Source organism: Paramormyrops kingsleyae, unplaced genomic scaffold (genome assembly GCF_048594095.1).
Source record: "Paramormyrops kingsleyae isolate MSU_618 unplaced genomic scaffold, PKINGS_0.4 ups86, whole genome shotgun sequence".
Lineage (NCBI taxonomy): Eukaryota > Metazoa > Chordata > Actinopteri > Osteoglossiformes > Mormyridae > Paramormyrops > Paramormyrops kingsleyae.
The window spans coordinates 45606-71282 of record NW_027326024.1 but is presented as its reverse complement, the minus strand read 5'-3'; the positions used below and the strand labels follow the sequence as shown (position 1 = coordinate 71282).

Genomic DNA, 25677 nt, shown 5'->3' with positions numbered 1-25677 from the left:
AAGTGTGACTACAAATCTGTACAGGTTGTATAAAACAAAATGTTAAAAACTCTACAAGATAAGTGGTGATTGAAGTGTCTATGCTGTACAGTTTCCTGATCCCTGATTGGTGCTCTGGGCCATCCGTCTGCTTGGTTCCCATGGCAGCAGCATCTCCATCACCTCTGCTAAGCAGAGTAACAGTTTCAAGTAACTGCTATAAATACTATATAAAGACATAATATAAAGCTGAAGTGAATGAGTATCAGGCAATTGGTAAAAGTGGAGAAACTGACCTTAAATCCACATTACTTTTTTTTCCCGCCCATGGTCAGATTCTCATTTTTCTTTTTTTGGACCTGAAATTAAAGCGAGATGTGTTTGTGGACCCCGTGTGGGGAGTGTTCCCATCACCTCCGTGTGTTGGGCTTGGCTGGCCCTCCCCAGAGCTCCTCTCACCTCGTTCATGGCATCGTCGATCTGCTTCAGCTCCTCGTATCTGTCCCGCGACTCGCGGAGTGGCTGCACCATCGCCGCCTCGATCTGAGGGAAGAGCTACAGGCACCAAAGGTAGGTCTCCTGCCTCACTCAGGCTGCCTTTGTTCTTAGCAAGCGTCTCATATGTAAGCTGCAACTTACAGCTTTACGTTTGTCCTATTTCACTGTTTAAAATGCAGACAAACATGAGCGGTAACACTTTTTACGAATGCCATGTCTATAAGAATCGATGAACACATCCATAACACATTATAATGCATTCATAAAGCATAATTAAACATGGCTAGAAACATTCATGAAAAGGCACAACATAATACAGTTCAAAGCATCTTTAATTCTCAAACCTGGATTTAATTCTCAAATGCATTATGAAGGTACATACAGTGCATTATAGATGAGAGCTTCAAGTAAAGTGTTACTGAGTGATCAAATAACCAGAGTAAGACACAGTTTGTGTGATTCTCTAAAATTCTTTAAAGAGCACAGGGGTTTAATTATAATCACTGCCAATGTTATATTTATAATGAAACCGCAGGAGATGATGTCGAATATCAGAGGGGAGGTGGGTAGCTTGCAGGGGGGGGCATGTAACTGAGGATTGTAGGAAAGCATTGCACTTTTAATTGGGAAGACAGCCGCGTTCAGCAGGACGCTGCTGAGAGTCACATGATTCTGACATCAGTCACAGTAAGGATGCATCAGGAAATGTGTGGATGATTAGTGTTAAACAGAGTGGATTCTGTACGTCCTCACCTTCATGACGGTCTCAAACATGGGGATCAGGACAAATTTTATGAAGCCGATCTGGGCAGTGGGCTTGGTGACCTTCTCCCTGTCCATGAAGGGGGCCACGGGCAGGCCCTCCAACTTCTCTCTGTCACTCTGGGGGGGGGGGGGATGGGGGTGTGAGGCTGTTAAAGGGGAAGCCTGGCAAAAACTCACGTTCATTACCATGACATTTGCATTTATTCCGCAGATGCTTTGCACCACTGAGAAAGTGATGAAGGTTAAGGGCCTTCCTCAAGAGCCCGACGGTGACATCACCATTTCAGAGCACCACCTGTGCAGGATCACTGAGGGGAACCTTGTTGTTTGTTCTGGTCCCACCCACTGTCCACGACTGGCTGACATCAATGTGCCACCACGGGGTTGGTCAGCATGACTAATTATGCAGTTACTGGCATGCTTTGCACCTCACAGTGTCTATCTCTGAATAGTGTATATTAATATGTATTTATGTTAATACTAAATATCATAACCGTGTAATATTTGCCGTGGATTGCGTGTGTTTCATTAGCACGTAACCGTGAGTGTCATGTAAATTGCTGGCTTCCCTGTCTGTGCTGCTTCTAGTATTAAACCAATAATGGCTGTTGATAATGAGAGCAGCTTCCATTTTAAAAGAGCTCTCACCTCCTTTATTAAGCTGACTCACGCATTCACCACAGTACATTTATTTGCACTGTGCTCCATCAGAAACATTCTGCACCCTCTAAGGTTGTAGTGTGACACAGAACAGAGAAGGTGCCGGTGTTGTTTTAAGTATGTGACCGACTTTTCTCACCGATGTTTTGTCTAGATATTACGATACATATCCACCTTTAGTCTGTCACTGGTCACCTCCTTATTGCAGTGTGTTACAGTTCAGTTACTGTACTCATTCACTTTCCACACTAACACTGTAATGATCCATGCTTGCACGGAGCTGCAGTACAGGTGCAAGCCAGCAGAGCAGCAGCACACCTGCATAAAGTACTCCTCCAGCAGGCAGTCCACCCAGGGCTCGGCCACCTCCATGGGCCGCACCTCATTGGAGATATCACAGCATTTGATGAGCACCATCTTCAGCTGTGGGGGCGGGGCCAGGAAAAATAACAAGCAGACAGGTCTGTTAGGAGCGAGTCTGACCAATAAGGAGAAAGCGTGCAGCATGGGAGGCGGGCTCTCACACACGTGACATGCTCCTCATTGGTGAAGTCAAAACTGTCCACTTTCTGCTTGAAGGAGTCCAGGATCTCCCCATGCCGGGCCATGTCAGTGGCCAGGATCAGCGTGATCGTCCCCTGCGGCATGAGTGCACAGAGTCACCCACAGGGCTGCCAATAGGGGGCGGAACCCGGTTCAAGGGGAGCCCAAAAGGGCCCTCTAACCTTTAAATAATCTGCTGGAATAATTTGTCAAATAGATAACAGATAACTTTATGTAGTATTTGTGAATCACAGAAAAGCTTATTTTTCATCTTCCTAATTTTGCTTGACATAGTAGTCAAAGAGTTTTACTTTCCCTCCCTATAATGCAAAAACCGGTTTGGTTTGTCACGCCATGCTAAAGTCAACAGTGTCAGCTTTAGCCAGCCTCTCCCCTTGCGGGCAATCAACAAGGTGGCAGGTGGTGGTGGCTGAAGTGGCTCTTCATTGGTTCTGTAACATACTTCAGCTGTTTTGAAAAGTGCTATATAAATGTAACATTGATTCATTCGAAAGTCACATGCTCAGATAAATGAAAAAGAAATGTTTGTTGTGAATTTTCCAATAGACAAGAAGCTGTGAAGGAATGGTAGCATGTCTCTAATATGCTGGAGGGGCTTCCCTTTCAGTCACGCATTGTGTGTTACAGCCAGTGAGTGACCTGCACGCAGTCGGGAAATGTGTGGGGGGGCCCTTGGAAATTATCATGTCCCCAGGCAGGAGCAAGACAAATAGCTGGCCTGGTCACCCATATATCAAGTCAGACTGATATACAGAATAAACCATGTATCACATGACAGGAAGGCTATAAGGTGACCTGCATGCAAGTTGTAATGCAAGCAAACAAAGACCGATTTGATAGATTATTAGGAAAACACACACAGACAGACCTGCCGTATCTGCTTGAATGTCTCGGGGTCAAAGTTGGAGAAGATGTTGCAGTCAGGCTGGGAGAAGATCTGAAAGGCCACAGCGCAGTGATGGTTCTCCAGGGGGGAGATGTCATTGTAGCGCACTGCCAACTCTGTCCGCGCGTTGATCTGGTACCTGGGGAGTATGGGGGGGGGGGGAGTCAGGAAGAGTGAGAGGAAAGGAAGAGAATGCGAGGGAATGGATGACAGGAAGTTTGAGGAGTAAATGAAGGAAGCTCTGGACAGGCTCATTTTGAGCAGAACCATAGCGCCCCTGCATACGTGTTGTTGTAACCCGGGTGGTCCAGGTCGTGGCACACAGCAGCGGTTATCAGGATCAGGATGTCCATCTGTGTGAAGCGCTCCTGCGGACACAGGGCGACAGGCCTGCTCACAACACCGCCCCACATCTGCTGCCCTCCTCAGCCAAAAAACAACCATTTCCTATGTGCGGCGCAGTCAGTGCTGCGGGAATCTAACCAAATCACACTTATTTATCCATGCAAGAAAAAACAAACATTCACTTATCCATGGTTCCTTTCCTGAATGGTTGATCATGGTTGGCAGCTTCATGCAATTCCCATAATGCATTTCATCATCTGGACTATGATTATTACCTTTTCATAAGTCTACGGATTTGTGGGAATGAAAAACTAAGTGATTTAAATAGAAGTGATTTAAAAACTACGGGTAAGATTGGTTAATATAAACAAGATCATATAAGAATGTTGTTTAACACCAACTGACAGAGAACGTGAATGCTGGTGCTCGTGTTGACATGGAGACCAGTAAAATACTGACGAAGGACAGACATTTTTAATACAATGAGGACAAAAACGTCTTTTGGTGATGTCAGAAACCCACAGATACCATGTAAGCCAATTTCCTTTAGATACACAAAGTGTTTCTGTATTTCTTGCATTCCTCCTTGTAGATAACATCTCTGCTGACTCCCTAAGATTTACGGGATACAGTGTGGGCTGGTGGCCACTTCAGGTTAAAACACCAGACCATGTGCTATTTAGCACAAGCTACTGTAGTTCTTTTTTTTCCCCTCTGTGTCCTTAGGCCCAACCTGGGGCCTATATATACACATTTCTATCTTGAGACAGCTTGAGGGAGTTTGTGAGATCAACAAAAATGCCTTGATAAACCAAAAAAAACGGGAACACATATAATTCTACTAGTGCATTAACACAGCATCAATGCTGCCATGTAGCTGCGACAGGTGTGTTACCTGTAGGCTGCAGAGATGGACCATGCTGTACATCATCTGAGTGACACAGAAGCAGTGGCGGAAGTTGTGAAAGGGGTTGTTCCTGTAGTTATCGTGGATACAGAGCTGCCGCCATGACGATAGATGGAGGGGGGCAGGGGAGGGGGCAGAATGACAGCTCTATTACTCTCAGAGCAGGTTTGACAGAAACTGGGACAGGATGACAGAACAAAATGAGCGCCGATAAACTGTGCCACGCTCACCAGCCACCTCTTCAGGGTAATGGGATTGATGCTGAAGTCCTTGACCAGGCCCAGGTCATGATATATGTGCTCTAAGCAGCTCAGCATCTGGGGCGGTGGACCAGAGTGGCGTTACCACAGGAACAGCAGAGCACAGCGTCCCACCTTCAGTCCTTCAATTGACTGATGTATTAAGCAAGAAAGGTGACAGAACTTTTGTGTGTCCCTAACTTTCCATTTCAGGGCTCAGTGATCATGTACCTCTGAACAATACAGAATACATATGTGTATTTCATTTCAGTTAAATGTCTGTGTATTCCTGAATTATAATCTCAATCAAATCTTGTATCAAATCTCTCATTCAATTCTTGTATGTTTTCTCTTATCATATGTAAGAGTGGCATTATATTAACTTTCATATACACATTTCAAGAAAATTATCTATTTGAATCAAGTATTTTACAGAAAATGTAATAATAACTGGAAATTCCCAGTCACTATGGATGACTGATCCAATCCATATTTAAAGAAATAAGATGGGAAAATACACCACTGACAAAATCCAGTCTAAAAGAGATCGTGCACGGATGAGCTCAGTTGGGTTTTTCTCATCCCAAGATGAGTGACAGCCAGCCTGCATCCAGGAATCATTAAACCTTCACAGAAAGTAATTGGAACCGTTTCTCAATAATCTGTGAAAGACATAAAATACTGCATACCTATTTAAAAAAAAACAATGCCTTGAAGTTACGTAAAAAAATTGGACAATTAGCATATTAAACATTAGAATCAAACCCCACATACTATGTGAATGTAACTGTGACCAAATGTGTTTTTTCCCTTACAGCCACAATGTTCCTCACAGTGAAGAGCCTCTGGGCTTTGGGTGTCTCTCTGCTCTCACCTCGTTGGGCTCCCACTGCCAGACATCGAAGGTTGGCTTTCGCAAAGCCTCCACCGTCTCCTGGGAGAGATGGTACTGCACGCACACACGCACACACACACACACACACACACACACGCACGCACACACAGGAAAGAGAGAGACAGAACCGTAGGCTGTCACTTCCGCACCTCACTAGGCTCCCACTGCCAGACGTTGAAGGCGGGTTTCCTGAGGGCATCTATGTTGTCCTGCGAGCTCCCAGCTAACCCACCGTCAGCTGGCTGTGGACACAGCTGCCCACCTGACTGTGGAGGCACCTACTGCTCCTCAAACACCTGTTATGGATGCCAGAGCCTCAGATTCATGGCTTGCAGAGGTATTTCTGAGTTGTCCTGGTCACCCGGTCTGTCCGGGGAAAGTCCATCACAGGAAAATACCTATGCAACTCTCTCCAGCCACCTGCTAAACCCACTAGGGGTTTCTGCCAAATGTACACATCCGTTCACCTGCGCAGATGTTTTACACCTGTATACTGCCATAAGAAGGCCAAACACTGTAACTGCGTACAGAGGCGCGGTACTGGGCTGACGAGCCCTAAAAAATTGGGAACATATTTGGGCTCAATACGATATTGAATGCATATATTTATCGAAACTGAGTTACGACTCAAATCGGGGCTGTTAGGCTATGTTTTATCTTGTGACAAGATTTTTTAGTTCAACTATTGCTTGGTATAAAAAAAACAGTGTGAAAATCACAATAACTGCAAAATCCACACCAATACCACGGCAAAACACCCTTTGTCTCAGTTCCAGTGTAAATACTGTGTTGTGCCTATGAAAGGCAGTATAAGCAACAACCTTAAGCTCTCACCTTGGGGTATGAAGGCATGTCCCTGCGGGGTGTCAGCTTTTTGTTGTCTTCAAGGAAACTACAGCAGACAGGAGGAACACGTCAGCCAATCAAATCAACTGATTAATTGGTCCAGTGGGTAGCAGGTCAATAAGTCAACCAATCAGCAAATGAAGAGAAGGAAAAGGGAACATGAACCGCCTTTAATGTTATACCTTGTTTTATTGGATTTTTGTGGGTGTGAACCTGATTTTACTGGATAGTTCTTGAGTCAGAGCTGTTTTATTATATTTTACTAAGAAATATAGTGTTATTGTGCTGTACGGGATTTTTACATGGCGCAGTTTACATCCTGCTGAAATGTTAACTTACCATGACCACTAAAAATGCTAAGTGCTGAGCTTCCATGTGTTTCCATCTTGCACTGTGTGTGTATCTAAACCGAGTTTCTCAGAGGCCTTTTGTCTGTATGTAAATGGGTAAGGTTTTCTAAACAGGGTCGGGGGAACGCAGACAGCCTCAATGCACCTATACAGCATGTTCCCCCCAGGGTAGCCAATCCAGCTGTGCTCATGAATGCTGAAACGGTAAGTCTGGCCCAGAGGGTCACAAGTGTAACAACCAGCATAAGGACCAGCATGCCCTGCCATGGAAACCAAACGAAAGCTTACAGCACACACTGGGAACAAACCAGTGTAAAAGCCAAGCCCCGAGGGAATGAGGCTAACCAGACTCATTAATAATTATTATTAATTACAATATGGCCTCTTAATAATTTTACTGCAGACATTTAAAAACTTTTAAAATACAAAACTGCAATTTTACTACTATGTTTGTAACATTTAATTTTGCATACATTTTTTTTCCCCCTGTTCATTTTAGATACACACACATATGATATATTTGTGCTGATTGCCGATTGCTTTATGTATGAATATAATATTTCAGGTACCTAACATAAAGCCACAAGGGACCTTAACGGAAAATAATCTTGAACTATGCATTTACCTGTGCATCGTTATTGCCGAAAGGACAGGATTTCAGACGGGTGTCTAACGGCTTCCGAGTGACTGACCTGTTGTTCCGAGATGCCATTTCTTCTCTGAGCTTCTTGATGTCACTGCGACACTTTTCGATCTCCACCACTTTCAGCCCCTCCACTGAGAGTGATACAGGAAAGTTACCAGAAGAGACAAGAAAAAGGCCAAAACAGATCGGAGGATCCCCGAGTAACGAAAGGGAAATGGAAGGAGACAGAGGCTGACAGCAAAGAGACAAGCAGGGACAGGTAAACACGCTGACTCTGTGTGTGTGTGTGTGTGTGCATGCATGCAGTTGAGAGAGAGAAATCAGGTATATAAACATACTGACTCAATGTGTATGTGTGTGTCGAAAGACAGCAAAGCACATCGTATTCTTCTACAAATAATACGGACAGCCAGACCTGCTTTTGTCAAGCCCAACTTTTACTTTCAATGGACGACAGAGCAAAATGTTTTTTTCACGGCACATTAATAATTTATCTGATTAATATTCACTCTGTAGTATTTTGTAGTTCAGTGTTTCACTTCTATTCAAAATTAGAGCTTCTCCTAATTCTTGGAGCCTTAGTACAATCATTCTCCCTGTTCCTGTCCAGGGGCCCTACTCTCACATCAGGAACATAAGCGTTTTTTGAGCATAAATAGTTACGCACTTCTGAAATACATGTATTCTCCTGTCTGCAGCATGGTCTCATGCCCACAGTGTATATCCAAAAGTAATAAAGTGGGGCCGTGCAAGAAGTCAAATTAATTCATCAAGTAAGAAAAGAGAGTCTTGCCCTCAGTGATTTTGCCTTTGAAAAACATGGAACATGGACTTTTTAATTTACCACTTGCATCTAATTAAAATCCTCAGAATTCCTACGAGACTTCTGTGATTTTGAAAATGAAAGGATGATGGGGAAGCTAACTACGCTTATATTGTGTTTAATAACAAAGCCATATACTTTTTGGGCTTTCGCTTTTTTTTATTTTTCATTTTTATTCAAGTCATGCAAACAAGCAAATATGCCTAGCCAATAGATATGGTGTAAAACATTAGTAACATGGACTGAATGTTTAGGATGCATTGTTGATAAAATAATAATTCAATCAACTACACCAGACAAGCTTATAGGGTACAGTGTAGGCTGCGATGTATTCCAAACCAATTTCTAGTTAATGTCACTGAACCTAAACCCACACACCTACCCCATTAGGCACAGAATGGTTACCATTCAGGTGAGTGTCCTGGTCAGGTAGTTCCTCCATTCTTTGCGCCAAGGCGTAATTGTGTAAAATAAATAAAGTATGGGCTGAGCCCAGATACTCAGGATTTGGCCGGCTGAGTCACACACGACTTGCACATTAATGCTGTGCTTCTGTTTCCTGTTTCTGAACATTTGTTCATTTTCAGCAGGAGGCTTGATGGTAACATGTGTACGGTCTATGACATTTGGGAGGCCAGCCAACTGATAAAATGTTTCCTTTATTGTCCTCCTGTGGTCTTTAATAAAGGCGGTAATGTGGAGCAAAATTTCCTCAGCAAACTGTGCCAAGGGCCTTGACACGAGAGCCTGGGAAATGTGTTCCACGTCAGCAGCCACTGTCTGAAGATTCAGTTGCCAGGACAGACAAAGCGCTTGTCACTTTCATGAGGACTGACAAGGAATTTGGGTGGTTGTTGGACTGGACAGCCAAGAGTAGGCATAGAAAGATTAGTGTTTCACGATCCACTTGGAAAGATGCATTGCATTCCGTGGCCATCACTGGAAGTAGATCAAGACGAGGGCCGAGAATTATTGGTCGTCTCTGCCTTTGCCCCCTTTTCTGTCTGTCCCAGTCTCGCAGGAACACAAGCACATGCAGCATAGGCATGGCGACTTAGGACTGCAAGGACACATAACTTCCTTTGAGCATATTTATAATTATCTTAATTGTCACATATGCTGAATCCAGCCTTAGGGTAACATACTTCCATTCATCCACTTTCTGTATCCACTTGTCCTGTTCAGGGTCCCAGGGGCCGCAGCCTGTCCCGGACGTTACGGACGGGAGACAGGGAATAACCCAGGATGGGGTGCCAACTCATCACCGGCACTGATAATATAATTATATATACTGATATATTTCTATATACCATGGTGTTACATAAATTATTCACATGCATTTTGGTTTATAAAATTAATGTCTACAGATATAATAAATGTAAAAAGTTTTGGTATTTTGCTTTCTAAAAAATGTAATATTGCATTTAGCCATGTAGAGGTGCTTTATTTAATATAACCAGAGTACATAGATGGGAAAAGTCAGTGGCAGGATGTACATGTCATTTTTATGTGACATGCCCATATAGTGATGTTTCTCCATCAAAACTGCATATCTACCTTTGTGGTGCAGACTTAAGTCAATAGTATTCGCTTAAGTCAAAAAATAGCACACAGCTACATGCATTGACTTAAGACCATGGTAGAATAGGGCCCTAGGGTAGATGTAAATTTGGAATATTTCTTTTTGGCCACAGGTTATCATAGCTGATCTTGGGGACTTTATCTTTAGGATAAGTCTCCACAGTGACTAGGCCTCCTACACATTCTAGTGGAGACAAACAGTCTCCAAGGAAACGGAGGTTAGGATGGGTTTCCGTGGAAACGGTGACACAATGGCATCCACAATCATGTTTTACATTTGTGAATTTGCCACCCTGGAGAACCCAATTCACTTAACGAAAGCACTATGCACAGCTCACACTATGTGGTGCCAAACCTGGGTCCTGCACACATACAGACTAGTATAATGGAGTTTATTGTTTACAGGTGCAGAGCAATGTGGGATAATAGTGGAGTTAGTTGTACTTTGGACCAAGGGTCAGGGGGTCATTGTCCTACTGTAACATTGCTGTTGCTGGTAGAACATAGTAGACCCATAAAATGTTTCTGAGAAACAGCTGTGTAAATGTATGACAGGGCACAGATTTGTGAGCCCCAGAAAAAGACACTGATCCAGCAAACAAGTCCCATCATATATTACAATAAACAAAACCATTGTTAGAGTGATGATGACAAACCCTTGGTTTTATATGACTCTTCTGTCAGGTTCTCTTGCAAGTTGGTGCCAGTGTTTACTGATCTTCATACATATTACCCCAAGGGACCTGAACATTAGACAGATTTTCTAAAAGTGCATACATATGCTCACACACAAAAATATACCTACAAGGAACCATAACAGAATTTCCAAAATGTTTAAAAGCTACTCATTTTCAGACAGGCCATAATTTTATAATATTTGGTTTTCCTCTAAAAGCACAAAAGGCATGAGGTGTTTTTATTTTATCCTCCCTTTGGTTTTTAGGTGTTTACAATGTTTTTTCTAATCGAAATGTACCTTATTAAAGCCGTGTGACACAGACACGGGGAACTACTGGAGATTCTGTGCATTTTCACGGCCAAAGCGGCGACACTCACGCTCGACTCTTTTCTCCAGCATGGCCAGGCGGTTGGTCACCTCGGTCTTCAGCTCGTTGATCTTGAACGCCCTGTGGAGAGGCACATGGCGAGAGGATCAGCGGCCGGGGGCGACCCCGCGGGAACAGCGGCGGCAGCGGTTATGTCAGCAAACGCCGCCTACCTGGAGAACTGCTCAGCCACCTGGGTCAGAACGTTCTGGAAGAGCTCCTCCTTATCTGGATGCCAAGCAGAGCAGCATTAATCTCACAGCACTCCTTCATGAGGATAAACTATGCAAAAGGGAAAGGAGCTGCGGGTGTGAGCCTGTGAAGGCAGCAGCATGCCGTCCTGCCCTGTCATACAACCCTCTCCTTCTGTCAAGGAGCACGGTACATAATATCACCCTAACACACATGCACACGGTGCCCTGGCTGTGTTATATAAATCGGTCTGTTTATTTAAGGTGAAGGGACAGAGAGAGGGAGGGGGGGGGGAGCGACAGTGGCAAAGAGAGCGAGGGGAAGCAGAGCTTAATACATGTGAAGAGACTTATCGGGTGTTGGCCCCACTCACCCCCCTGAATGCCAGATGAGTCTCCACAAAGAACCTACCCTTATATAAGGCCTCCAAGCATTAATTAGCTCTCTCTCTAACACACACAGAGCTCAGGGACTGAAGCAACAGCCTGCCATTAGATGACAGCTCTGCCATGGACAAAGGTCATTCAAAGCTGGAGCTGCGAGAACGCGACACTTTTTTGTGCACTATTATACCAACAGAGGTGAGAGGTCAATGGCCAGGTCTGTGAGTCCAGGAAACCAGCAAGCAAGTGCGTCATCGCCTGGAAACTTATGCTGTCAGGCAGCCATAACTCATGCAGCTGAAATATGTGTGTGGTGAGGAGAAACAGCCGAGGTCCTATACTGCTAGACACCTGACATTAAATGCGTCCCGGAACAATCTGTTTGATTTTATTACACACAAACTGGTGATGTTGTTGTTTAACACAAATATTTTGTGGGTTTTATTGGTTATTTTTTGATTATTCCCAGTAATGGCTATAATTTACTATTTTTCACTTATCGGGTTTTGATTAGAATCAAAACTGGCCCTCGATTCCAAATCCAGGTCTTGTTTTCAGTTCTCCCAGGTGACTGGTTCTGACTGGGCAGACGCTTCATACCTGGTTCACAGGTAAACGAGGGCTGGAAAACCAGCAGTGCTTGAGCCCTGAGGACTGTGATCTGAATAGCCCTGGAATAAGGCTCTGAAACTCAGTACAAAACTGAGAGCCCATATATTCCTTATATCTAATGTGATTGTGATGTGTACAGTGATAGGTCAAAACACATCATACTTGTTAAGTGTGGTCTGGACACTGACTAAGGCACTCACCAGCCAACTGTCCACCAGCCACAGGAACCACTTTGTATGGTGACCTTCAACACAAGAGTATAGAGATGTGTCACTAGAACAACCAGTGATGTTTCATCAAAACAAACCCCCCTTCCCACCAGCTACAAGGAACCACCCCCCACTCATGTTCAAAGCCCTGGCACCTTCTACAAGTGTGTGCAAACCTTGGTGGGAAGTGTGTGTGTGTGTGTGTGTGATTAGGTTTATAGTACATTGTGGGGACGAAATGTCCCCCACAATGTGATAAAAGTCTGATATTCTGATGATGAAGGGAACCATTTTTCAGGTCCCCACAAAGATCTGTGACTGCAATCAAAAAACTAAAAATGCCAAAAGTCTCATATCTTGTTTGGTTACTTATGGTTAAGGTTAGGGCTGGGTAGGGGTTAAGGTCGTCATGTTGAGATTAAAGTTTTCCCTGTAGAAATGAATGGAGAGTCCCCACAAAGATATAATTACAAATCTGTGTGTGTGTGTGTGTGTGTGTGTATGTATGTGTGTCTGTCACTGTGTGTGTGTGTGTGTGTGTGTGTGGGTAATGTATATATTACATTGTGAGAACAAACTGTCCCCATAATATGATAATGTGATTAAAAACATGTTATTGTGATGCTGTAGGGACCATTTTAGGGGAAACTCAGTTTTATAAATATGTGACTGCAGTCAAAAAACTAAAAATGCCCAAAGTCTTATGTTTAGTTTGGTTACTTATGGTTACGGTAGGGCTGGGTAGGAGTTAAGGGTTGGGTGAGAAAGATGGGCAGACCCATCCCATCCATTATGGGATGTCCCTTAGCCGACTCCCAGAAGGCAGTGCTGTGACAGGTAGCGCAGGTCTTTCTGTGAACCTGCCTCTCAGTGCATCTCTGTAAGTGCATGTGAGTTTGTGTTTTTTACAACAGTTATGTGTTATGGGGACCTTCATGTCCCTAAGCAGAAAGCCTGTGGGACCTTTTTATTTTTATTTTATTTAACCATTATTTAACCAGGTTTGTCCCATTGAGATCACAGATCTCTTGCAAAGGAGACCTGGCCAAGGTAGCAACAACACAGTGTCAGTACAAAATCTTACATAAAATTACATAAAAACATACTCAAACCATACACCTGCACACAGACAACGTAGACTTCAGAGTTTTGACCAAAACTTTAAATTCATTCAAGGGTATTAAATTTTGCATACGAAGTTCAGCTTGAAGAGTGTTCCATGTGCCAGGTGCTGAAAACCTAAAAGCTTTCTTTCCCAATTCAATTCTTGGGGTATATCCAAATGAGAGAAACAGCATCTTATCTCTGCTGTTTGTCTAGTTTATCCCTTTTTTAATCAATTCTGATTGCTTGAAGTTAAAAATCTTCATGAATAGAGTGGAATACAAAGACTGGTCAAACGTATGTGGATGCCTGCTTGTGTACTTATGCATATGTGAGGTACATGTACGGTTCAGAATGCTGGGAGGATTCTACAAGACTACAATATTCAAGTACATTTACTTTGTTCAGCAGATGTGTGGCCACTTGTGGTCTCCAGTATTCATGTAAACACGTCTCTGTAATTACGGTGCATAAGGCACAGGTACTGGCTGTGCGGAATGCAAGCAGGCAGGGGTAATTCTCCTACCTTTCGGAGTTGTGTGGCATGGTGGGGTCAACGGACACCATAGCACCAGTGACATCCAGCAAGAAAATGGTAGTGTTCCTGTCAGACACAGCAGGCGAATACTAACATTTCACAGAATGGCCAAAGCAAAACAGATCATAGCTTTTTGGTGGAGTGAAGTTTTAGCCTACATAACTTAGACATTCTTATCTGAAAGAATACCTTTACACATTTTAGGCATTTTACCCCAATAGCAACACTTGACAGAGGGATGACATACCCTATATCAACAAAAGTACTGGGATACACCTCTTAATCATTGAATTCAGACCCATTGCCACAGGTGTATAAAATCAAGCACCCAGCAATGCAGTCAGGTCTACAAACATTTGTGAATTAATGGGTCATTCAGAAAAGCTCAGTGAATTCAAGCATGGTCATAGGATGCCAGCTTTGCAATAAGTCAGCTTGTGAAATTTCTTCCTTGCTAGATATTCCACAATCAACTGTAAGTGGTATTATTGCAAAGTGGAAGCGATTAGGAACAACAGAAACTCAGCCACAACGTGACAGACCACGTAGGGTAACAGAGTGATATCGCCGATTGCTGAGGCGCATGGTGCATAAATGTCGCCAAAGCTCTGTTGACTCAATAACTGCAGAGTTCCAAACTTCCTCTGGCATTAACTCCAGCACAAAAACTGTGCCCTGGGAGCTTCATGGAATGGGCTTCCATGGCTGAGCAGCTGCATGCAAGCCTCACATCACCAAGCGAAATGCCAAGCATTGGATGGAGTGATGTAAAGCATAGAATGTAGAGTGACAAGTCACAGTTCTCTGTCTAGCTGTCTGATGGATGAATCTGGGTTTGGTGGATGCCTGGAGAACGTTACCTGCCTGACTGTATTGTGCCAACTATAACATTTGGTGGAGGAGGGATAATGGTATGGGGCTGTTTTACAGGGATTTGGCTCGGCCCTATAGTTCCAGTGAAGGGAACTCTTAATGCTTCAGCATACCAAGACATTCTGGACAATTCTATGCTTCCATCTTTGTGGGAACAAAAGGCCCTTTTTTGTTCTAGTATGACTGTGCCTCAGTGCACAAAGCGACGTCCATAAAGACACAGTTTGGTGAGTTTGGTGTGGAAGAACTTGACTGGCCACACAGTGCCCTGACCTCAAATACCTTTGGAATGAACTAGAACAGAGGTTGTGATCCAGGCCTTCACATCCAACATCAGTGCCTGATCTCACAAATGCTCTTCTGGATGAATGGGCAAAAATTCCCACAGACACACTCCAAAATCTTGTGGAAACCCTTCCCAGAAGAGTGACAGCTGCAAAGGGGGGACCAACTCCATATTGATACCTATTGATTTAGAATGGGATATCATAAAATTTGGCCTGTTGCCCCAATAATTTTGTCCATATTATACTAATTAATGTCAAATGGACCGGCATCCAAACCAGGGTGTTCTGGGATAAGCTCAAGGCTCGTCATGACCCTGTAATGGGTGATGAAAAATGGAAGAATGGATAATGGACCATAAATAATTCACTAAAAGGTCCAAACAATGGAACTTCAGAAATGACATGACCGTGACATGACCGTGACATGACTGGGCAGATACAGTGATACACAGAGCCTACACAAGTGAGCAGGGACAGGCGGATATACCTGGGCAATCCCAGTGCAGAGCAGAGCAGCTCCTTGATGTCACAGGGGCTGCAGAAGCGACTGAAGACCACCTGGACCACATGGGGAGACAAAGAGTGCGCTCATAAGATTAGAACCAACCCCCCCACTGCCAAAACACAGACTCATTTTACCTTGAACATGAACTGGCACGTTCAGGGAGGACAGAAAGTGACCCCAGCCCACTCGGAAGTGGGCCTCAGCTGAGACCCCCAAGGCTACCGTGAGCAATAACAACACTTGTGGTTCCAAACCCATGCAACTTTGACCGGGATAAGCGATGTCAAGATGGGTTGATGGATGGTGTTTCTAAACATCCTCACATTGAAATCTGCAATAACTTAATAAACATAGCATTCCGGTATGTTTACGTAATATTAACCACATTTATCTGTGAGGGTGGTGTGTGGCTCAGGCTCGGTGCATCAGGACCCTGTGTTTGGAAGGTTGCTGGTTCAAAACCCATAGTCAAAAAAAAAGGTTTTACCATTGGGCCCTTGTGCAAGGCCCTTAACCCCAACTGACCCTCCTCCCTCAAATGTACATTGGTTTGGATAAAAGCATCTGCTGAAAGGTCATCGAAGTGCTACATCCAGGACATCACAGGTTTGCGAGTTTAAGCAATGAGACTCAATTAGATAGAGAATGAAGGAGGTCTGAGTTTGGCAGGAGAGACTTCAGACAAATAGGAAGCACTTGAAAAGTCTGAGAATGGCAGGTACAGGCAGCTGGGAAAGACAAGGAATTTATTTGGTTCAGCCACTAGTCCCACAGCCTCAAGTCAATCGTGAAGAGCAGAGTGTCTCACTGTGCTGGCGTATTCCAGATCATATTTCGATCGGCTGATTTTTTACATCAAATTACTTCCCTTAACAGTTTTCCTGAAACGGACACCCTCTTGTCCACGCTAGGAGACATTTCCAGTGGGGAGAGGCAGACTCTTCAGATGCACTCATCTGTGCTGTGCATCTGCATACAGCTCTGGCCGGTTTCCCAGCAAGTGCGGGCTTTGATGTCCCCGGTAAACACACTTTACTCAGTCGGGCCCTCAAGCCGCAATTGGTGTTAATTTAATGCTACACACTCCATTCAATCGTCCGTCCATCTCAGCACATGGAAAGACACACAAAACATGTTAAAAACCACCAAAATAATTTCAAAGCAGCTGTTGTGAGACTCACACTAAAGCTGGTTCCTCTCTGGTCACAATGCTTTCCTCGATGAGAAGGAAAAGAACAATCAAAGCACAAGTCGCCCACAATCCTCCCAGCCCCTTCGCTAGGCTGGCCGCTGCTTATCCGCACGGTGAAGCATGCAGGATTGTGTTAGCCTGCTAGAGTGAAGGAACCAGAGCTAACCTTGCTGCAGGTCTGCAGGCCTGAAACAGAGCTGACATATTTGAATCTCCATTTGCACAAACATAAATTGCAAAGGTATGCAAATCTGTACATGTCAAAAGAGATAATTCCTTTTCTTTTTGCAAACCCTTTTCTTCCACATGCAGTCACCCCTACATTTGCTGTGTGAATCAATATTAATCTGTTATATTAAATAAAACTAAGGGAAAACAAGGGCTGAGAATGAGGCCAACAGATGGAAAGGCTAAGGAGCCCAAATGAGTGGGAAAGGAAGGTTTTCAGCATGAAAAATCAGAGAAGTACTTTTGTTATAATATAAAACGAGAGACCACTGGTAGAACTGGATCTCATTTTCATAAAAAGCAATAAGCACACAGATACACTACAGATTGAACAAGTCCTGTAAGGGCAAAATATATTCTGAACTGCAAAAGAACAATGGTGAGCTGTTGATGGTGCTGTTACAGCTTACTATGTGCTTGGTCTCTAGCTTTGCAATAATTGCTTTCTTTGTGGCAGAAACGAACTGCAAAGGAAAATATACATACTGAAATGGAGTCTATCTAACAGCAAAGACACCTAGTTAATGGGTGTTCTGCAGGTTCTGAGTCATACTGTACTCCACTGGTTGATTTGTATTGCTGCAGTGTCACTGAAGGATCTTACACAACCATGTTGAGAAATGTGCTCCTCTCCTGAGCCTTGCCTACCTTCCCGTCAATGCCTTCAGGATAAACAGCAGCCTATAACTATCAAACAGATCATGAACAAAAGATAGATGCTTGTCCAGGTTATGGTTTCTCACTTGAATTGTCCACCCTGGCTGAATTTTCTGTTTCCCCATCCAATCACTCCTACTCATGTGTAACAATTCTCCATGAATTGTGATCAACCTCCCCAAAACCTTCACATGGTTCGCCCCTCTTTGTCTGCATTGGAGGTCACATTTCACATTTAAAGTCTTGGTACTTGCATACAAGGTTACCAGCACTGCCATTTCCACCATCTCAACATCACCGTGGTTGATCGTGTCAAGCTCTCTGGGCCAGAAGGGAAATCAGATTCCCATCTATCTTTGCCCTTGACCCTTGTGTAGTAAAAATACCTTTTGTTGGGCATTAGAAATGCGGAATGTCTGTGGTTTATTTACTTTACTGAATTCTCCACTACTCTGTGAGTATTTAAACACATACTGTATAGGACATAGCGGCCTTAGAAAAGGTGCAGCGTAGGGCCACAAGAATGATTCCTGGTCTTAGAGGAATGTCATACGAGGAAAGATTATTTGAGCTAAATCTGTTCAGCCTCAAGCAAAGGAGACTGAGGGGGGACATGATCCAGGTCTATAAGATTCTAACAGGTTTGGATGCTGTTCAACCGAATAGTTACTTCAGCATTAGTTCAAATACAAGAACTCGTGGCCATAGGTGGAAATTAGCGGGAGAACATTTCAAACTGGATTTAAGGAAGCACTTCTTTACACAGCGTGTAGTCAGAGTATGGAATAGTCTTCCTGATAACGTAGTGCAAGCTGAATCCTTGGGTTCCTTTAAATCAGAGCTAGATAAGATTTTAACAACTCTGAGCTATTAGTTAAGTTCTCCCCAAGCGAGCTCGATGGGCCGAATGGCCTCCTCTCGTTTGTATAGTTCTTATGTTCTTATGTTCTTATGTTCTTATGTTCTTAGTTATTGTACTCATTTTCATCAAGCCAGTCACTAGAATTCTGCCTGTGTCTCCTTATGCTGCATTGGCACTATAATTAATATTATTTTGTCCTTCCTTATTTTTACAGTATTATGTCTCACATAAGCAGAAACACTGCATAGACTCTTGATGACTATGCATTTGTATTGATTTTTCTTTTCTTGTTTGTTATTTTTTATGTGCATGAAAAATACATGTTACTGTAAGAATACAGTGCCGAAAGACCACAGAGTCAACTTACTAATTTAATTAAATTTGCTTAAAGATCTGATAATATCTGTGTCCTGCCCAGTTATCTGAAATGACTGCAGATGACACCCTAGGAACAGACACAGATCATCTAAATGTCACACAGTGGCCCAAACCTCCTTTGCTCCATTTGACCCAGGATCTACTCTCCCTAACATAACATGTGCTGTTGCGTCCACCAGTCATATCCCTGTAAAAAGGAGGCTCATCTGCGGGACTGTCGCACAACAAACAACCGGAAAGCCGGCAGCACACCAAATGTCTCATATCAGTTAAAATACTGCTTTATGCGTGGTCTTTCCTATGGAGCTGTAGTTTTCTATTTGAGGATGTCCCTAAGGGTGTTTTACGACTATTAGCGACTTCTTCCACCCCCCAACAACCTTATTTCCTTATCTTATGCAGGATGTTACTAAAACAAAGATCTAGATGGTTCGGTTATTACCAGAATGCAGTGTCCCTTTAAAAAATACATCAATAATAAGGCAAACAGTCGTGCGCGCGCACACACACAAGAAAGCACCTTCTTTAAAACAATGCTCCACATAACTACTAGTGACAATACAACAGTACTTAACCCACAGCTTTCAACTTTCTTATTATCCCCAGTAGTTACCCCTTCTCCTAGATCAGTGTTTAAGAAAAAATAACGGGAACGAAGACACTGGTCTCAAGCATATAAACCAATTTCTGTCAAATGCGTTTGATGGGATTTTACATACAGAACTGCTTTCATTATATATTTTTGTAAAATATCAAGAGATAACCGATATCGATGGCACACTGGAGCTGACGAAGCGAAGGAATCAGGGACACGGGTTGTAAACGCCGTTGAAAATACCTTTTGCGATCTGCCATCGACGTCCAGGTAGATAACGCGATACGCCGAAGACGCGGATCCCATCTCCGCCCTCCGATCGCTGCCACAGACCAGCGTGCCGTCTTAGCGATCACAAAATGAGCCTGGCCTCTGTGCTAAGAATTACAATAATACCTTGCCAGCATCTCTTCTCAGTCACCTTTCCGTAGGACTCCCTAAACTCCCACCCCATACTGCCCCTCCCACTCCGCCTCCCCCCGCCGGCTGTCAATCCCCTGACTGTACAGCTGTACTGGACAAAGTGAGGGTGTGGGCAGCTTTAAAAGCGAGTTATAAGTGCAGTAAGGATGCTTCATATCGTCATAGTTACCCCACTCGTCAAGAATGAAAAGCGGCCTCTGGCATGCAGTTTCCTCCTTTACAACAATTACATTTATTATTACTGTAAATATAAACTGTTTCGACTACGTTAGGACAAAATGAATAGATTAAAATATAACTGAAACCTGGAAGATCTGGGCACGATTTGTAAACTAAATAAGAATCGTTCTCGCTTTATTATTTGATATATCAGTTGCGGGAAAATTATGTGGACTAAAGAAATGTGTCAGTGGGTTTTCTCCAGACAAACCTCATCGGTGAGGGAATGGATTTCATTATATGGTCTGGTGCTTTCTGGGATCAATACACTTAATTAAACATCCCGAACCTTCTGCCACGCGGTTATTACGTGAACCATTTGCGTCACAGTCAGCCACAAAGACCCTGCCGTATGAAGTTATATGTATGTCTTTGAAATTAAGAACAACTTCTTTGGGAGTTACGTTCATATTTACTCATATAAATGATCAAAATATCATCACTGCCTGACATATGCTCAGGGATTCAAATGAATGAGCTTGCTGTTCTGTCAGATTTGCATGTGTACCCTTCCACTGTGACAGTTTGGCAAATCCCGTCACCTGCAGCTGGAAGTGAAACAACAGCCCGCTCTGACACTTAGCTCTTTCTGTAGACCTTTTCTAATAAACCATCCCAACACATGGTCCAAAACTGAAGGCCAGTGTTCAGGAAAATGTACCTATAATCTCACCCTTTTAAATAAAATATTTTTTATTATACAGCTGTGCAGCTAGATTAGTATGTCACAAATTTTCACGTTTTGATATTTATTTTCATATAATTTTGGTCTTTATGCCATTGAATTATAAACTATATACACTCACCTAAAGGATTATTAGGAACACCTGTTCAATTTCTCATTAATGCAATTATCTAATCAACCAATCACATGGTAGTTGCTTCAATGCATTTAGGGGTGTGGTCCTGGTCAAGACAATCTCCTGAACTCCAAACTGAATGTCAGAATGGGAAAGAAAGGTGATTTAAGCAATTTTGAGCGTGGCATGGTTGTTGGTGCCAGACGGGCCGGTCTGAGTATTTCACAATCTGCTCAGTTACTGGGATTTTCACGCACAACCATTTCTAGGGTTTACAAAGAATGGTGTGCAAAGGGAAAAACATCCAGTATGCGGCAGTCCTGTGGGCGAAAATGCCTTGTTGATGCTAGAGGTCAGAGGAGAATGGGCTGACTGATTCAAGCTGATAGAAGAGCAACTTTGACTGAAATAACCACTCATTACAACCGAGGTATGCAGCAAAGCATTTGTGAAGCCACAACACGCACAACCTTGAGGCGGATGGGCTACAACAGCAGAAGACCCCACCGGATACCACTCATCTCCACTACAAATAGGAAAAAGAGGCTACAATTTGCACGAGCTCAACAAAATTGGACAGTTGAAGACTGGAAAAATGTTGCCTGGTCTGATGAGTCTCGATTTCTGTTGAGACATTCAAATGGTAGAGTCAGAATTTGGCGTAAACAGAATGAGAACATGGATCCATCATGCCTTGTTACCACTGTGCAGGCTGGTGGTGGTGGTGTAATGGTGTGGGGGATGTTTTCTTGGCACACTTTAGGCCCCTTAGTGCCAATTGGGCATCGTTTAAATGCCACGGCCTACCTGAGCATTGTTTCTGACCATGTCCATCCCATTATGACCACCATGTACCCATCCTCTGATGGCTACTTCCAGCAGGATAATGCACCATGTCACAAAGCTCGAATCATTTCAAATTGGTTTCTTGAACATGACAATGAGTTCACTGTACTAAAATGGCCCCCACAGTCAGCAGATTTCAACCCAATAGAGCATCTTTGGGATGTGGTGGAACGGGAGCTTCATGCCCTGGATGTGCATCCCACAAATCTCCATCAACTGCAAGATGCTATCCTATCAATATGGGCCAACATTTCTAAATAATGCTTTCAGCACCTTGTTGAATCAATGCCACGTAGAATTAAGGCAGTTCTGAAGGCGAAAGGGGGTCAAACACCGTATTAGTATGGTGTTCCTAATAATCCTTTAAGTGAGTGTATATTGTATAACAAATCCTGTAACACTGACCAGGAAGATGGATAGATTGATAATATAACTATGACATGACACATAGTGCCATAATTTGAAATTTTTATCCCATAATGTAATAATGTGCATCACATTATTACATTTTTATTATGCAATAAAAAATAAAAGCATAGAGAACTCCACTGCCCTAAAGCATTTTTTCCAACTTAATGGAGTCAGAGAATTGTGGAAAGGAGATAGTCATACTGTAATTCTCCCAGCAGGGGGCATGCCAATTCCAAAAAGTGAAATCACTCACCTTCTTATTCAGATAAACCTGTAGTACATCACATTACACAGCACTGTGAATCATACCCATCCGGAATTGGCCGAAGGTGACTACCATAACCATGTGTCCTATTGTTCCACTTGTTAGATACAAATAGCCATATGAGATGCATACTGTCCGGGTCTGTACCATCCGGTCCTGCCCTTCATGTCTCCACTCTGTTTGGCCAGCAGGTGTTGTTGGCCATCCTGTCATCCTCTCTGTCTTTGGTCCTTCAGCCTCAGTGTGCCAAGTGTGTTTCCTGCTGCATAGCTCTGTGGCTTGAGCATGTGACTCAGATTATCACTTATGAGTTTGAAGCCAGTCTCACCTTTTGGTTCGAGATGGTTTAATTTTCCTTAGTGTTTGGTATTGTTTTCTTTGTCTTTGCTTTGTGTTCCTGATATAGTCTTCCCTGTTTGTGCCTGGGTTAACTATGCTCTGCTTGTATTTGTTCCTAGTTTTTCCTAGTGTAGTCAGCCCTCTGTTATGTTCCCTAGTTTCTTGTGTCATGTTTTGGTAATTTGATGATTCACACCTGCCCTATGTTAGTCATCATTACCTGTGTATATAAGGGCCTGCATTTTCTCATTTCCCCAGTCTGTTATTGTGCTTTATTACTTTGTGTCACTCTGCTGTTTTGCCAAGTTCTGTTCCTGGCATTGGCCAGTTAATTTGTATGTTAGATTATTGTTTGTTTAGTTGTTCCTTTTCTCATGTTTAGTTCTGACCCCTCCTGGTCCTTTGTTTTGTAGTTTAGCCAAGTGTGTTCAGTGTCCTTAATATACCAATAAGCCATTAGTGGATTGTCACCCTCATTATTGCCTGCACTGTGCCCCCGTAGCTATCACTGTATACACTACAGTGAAAACATCATTTTATGCATATGTACCATTTCCTTTATGACTGCATAAAAGTACAATGGCAGATAAGGGAATGTTGTTCAATTTTAGGCATTTATACTGAACCCCAGCAGTAAAAATAACCATTTCATAATTATATTTCATATTTCATTAATTACATTTGATGTTGATTAAAATATATTAGGTCTACTCACTCTTTCAAACATCTGTACATCGTTTCACCAGCGGGTGGCGAATGAACTGAACCGATCAGTGTAGTGATCGATATCATTTCAAAGTATCCATCATTTTTAGAACGAATCAGACATCCCACCGTAGGCGTATTTATTTTAGAAAGGCAACTTTTATATGAACGTTGGCAACTTAAACATCTGGAACTTTGCAACTGAATGGTTTCAACTATGTAAGTTGCTAACGGGAACTTTTGGGAAACAATGTGACACCTACAACCCCTGGCATAAATTATGGAATCACCAGTCTTGGAGGATGTTCATTCAGTTGTTTGATTTTCTAGAAAAAAAGCAGATCACAGACAAGACACAAAACTAAGAGAATTTCAAATGGCAACTTTCTAGCTTTAGAAAACATTAAAGGAAATCAAGAAAACAACTAGTTATTCAGTAAACGTCTCCTTTTTTAGACCAAGCAGAGGGAAATAATTATGGAATCATTCAATTCCAAGGAAAATAATATGGAATCACCCCTGTCAATTTCCTTCCCCACCTGCACCAGATCTTCTTGTTAATCTGTAGTTAAAAAGGAGTGATCACCCCTTGAGAGCTGTTGCACCAAGTGGACTGACATGTATCATGGCTCCAACACGAGAGATGTCAATTGAAACAAAGGAGAGGATAATCAAACTCCTTAAAGAGGACAAATCATCACGTGATGTTGCAAAAGATGTAGGTTGTTCCCAGTCAGCGGTGTCTAAAATCTGGACCAAGTACAAACAGCATGGGAAGGTTGTTAAAGGCAAGCATACTGGTAGACCAAGGAAGACATCAAAGCGTCAAGACAGAAAACTTAAGGCAATATGTCTTGACAACAGAAAATGCACAACAAAACAAATGGGGAACAAATGGAAAGAAACTGGAGTGAACGTCTGTGACCGAACTGTGAGAAATCGCCTAAAGGAAATGGGATTTACATACAGAAAAGCTAAACGTAAACCACAATTAACACCTAAACATAAAAGAACAAGGTTACAGTGGGCTAAGGAAAAGCAATCTTGGACTGTGGATGACTGGATGAAAGTCATATTCAGTGATGAATCGCGTATCTGCATTGGGCAAGGTGATGATGCTGGAACTTTCATTTGGTGCCGTTCCAATGAGATTTATGAAGACAACTGCCTGAAGAAAACATGCAAATTTCCTCAGTCATTGATGATATGGGGCTGCATGTCAGGTAAAGGCATTGGGGAGATGGCAATCATTACATCTTCAATAAATGCACAAGTTTATATTGACATTTTGGACACTTTTCTTATTCCATCAATTGAAAGGATGTTTGGGGATGATGACATCATTTTTCAAGATGATAATGCATCTTGTCATAGAGCAAAAACTGTAAAGAAATTCCTTGAAGAAAGACACATAAGGTCAATGTCATGGCCTGCAAATAGCCCGGATCTCAATCCAATTGAAAATCTGTGGTGGAAGTTGAAGAAAATGGTTCATGCCAAAGCTCCAACCTGCAAAACTGATCTGGCAACTGCAATTAGAGACAGTTGGAGCCAGATTGATGATGAGTACTGTTTGTCACTCATTAAGTCCATGCCTCAGAGACTGCGAGCCGTTATAAAAGCCAGAGGTGGTGCAACAAAGTACTAGGGGTGTGTTGCGGTCTTTTTTGGTTTGTTTATTTTCAATGATTCCATATTTTTTTCCTTGGAATTAAGTGATTCCATATTTTTTTCTCTTTGCTTGGTCTAAAAAAGGCAACTCTTACTGACTAAATATGTTTCTTTCTTGATTTCTTTTAATGTTTCGTAAAGCTGGAAAGTTGCCATTTGACCTTAACTTAGTTTTGTGTCTTGTCTGTGATCTGCTTTTTGTCTAAAAAATAAAACAACTGAATGAACATCCTCCAAGACTGGTGATTCCATAATTTATGCCAGGGGTTGTACCGAAAATGTAACTTCCGCTACTACGCATGCGCACGCTTGCGACTTTTGGAAGGAGGCGTGCTATTTTTACGGCATCGCGT

General features: G+C 42.9%; 1 protein-coding gene across 4 annotated transcripts; it reads right to left on the bottom strand.

Moving 5' to 3' along the window:
• Positions 1–10: 10 nt before the first annotated feature.
• On the bottom strand, positions 11–20087 carry LOC140577550 (high affinity cGMP-specific 3',5'-cyclic phosphodiesterase 9A-like). Of its 4 annotated transcripts, none has more exons than XM_072708410.1 (20): positions 20042–20087; positions 19889–19967; positions 15716–15786; positions 14057–14134; positions 12418–12461; positions 11204–11258; positions 11041–11111; positions 7627–7711; positions 6573–6630; positions 5718–5792; positions 4835–4921; positions 4593–4697; positions 3638–3720; positions 3335–3491; positions 2427–2540; positions 2221–2325; positions 1231–1359; positions 439–534; positions 276–338; positions 11–164 (listed from the first exon to the last, which is right to left on the bottom strand). In XM_072708410.1, exons 1-19 carry the CDS (start codon positions 20050–20052, stop codon positions 288–290), a joined length of 1554 nt encoding a protein of 517 aa, XP_072564511.1. In that variant the 5' UTR covers positions 20053–20087; the 3' UTR covers positions 11–164; positions 276–287. The 4 variants fall into 4 exon arrangements, 3 of the variants coding, with proteins under 3 accessions (XP_072564511.1, XP_072564512.1, XP_072564513.1); XM_072708411.1 differs by having other exon boundaries at positions 439–522; XR_011988703.1 differs by lacking the exon at positions 11–164 and having other exon boundaries at positions 286–338; positions 439–641.
• Positions 20088–25677: the final 5590 nt, after the last annotated feature.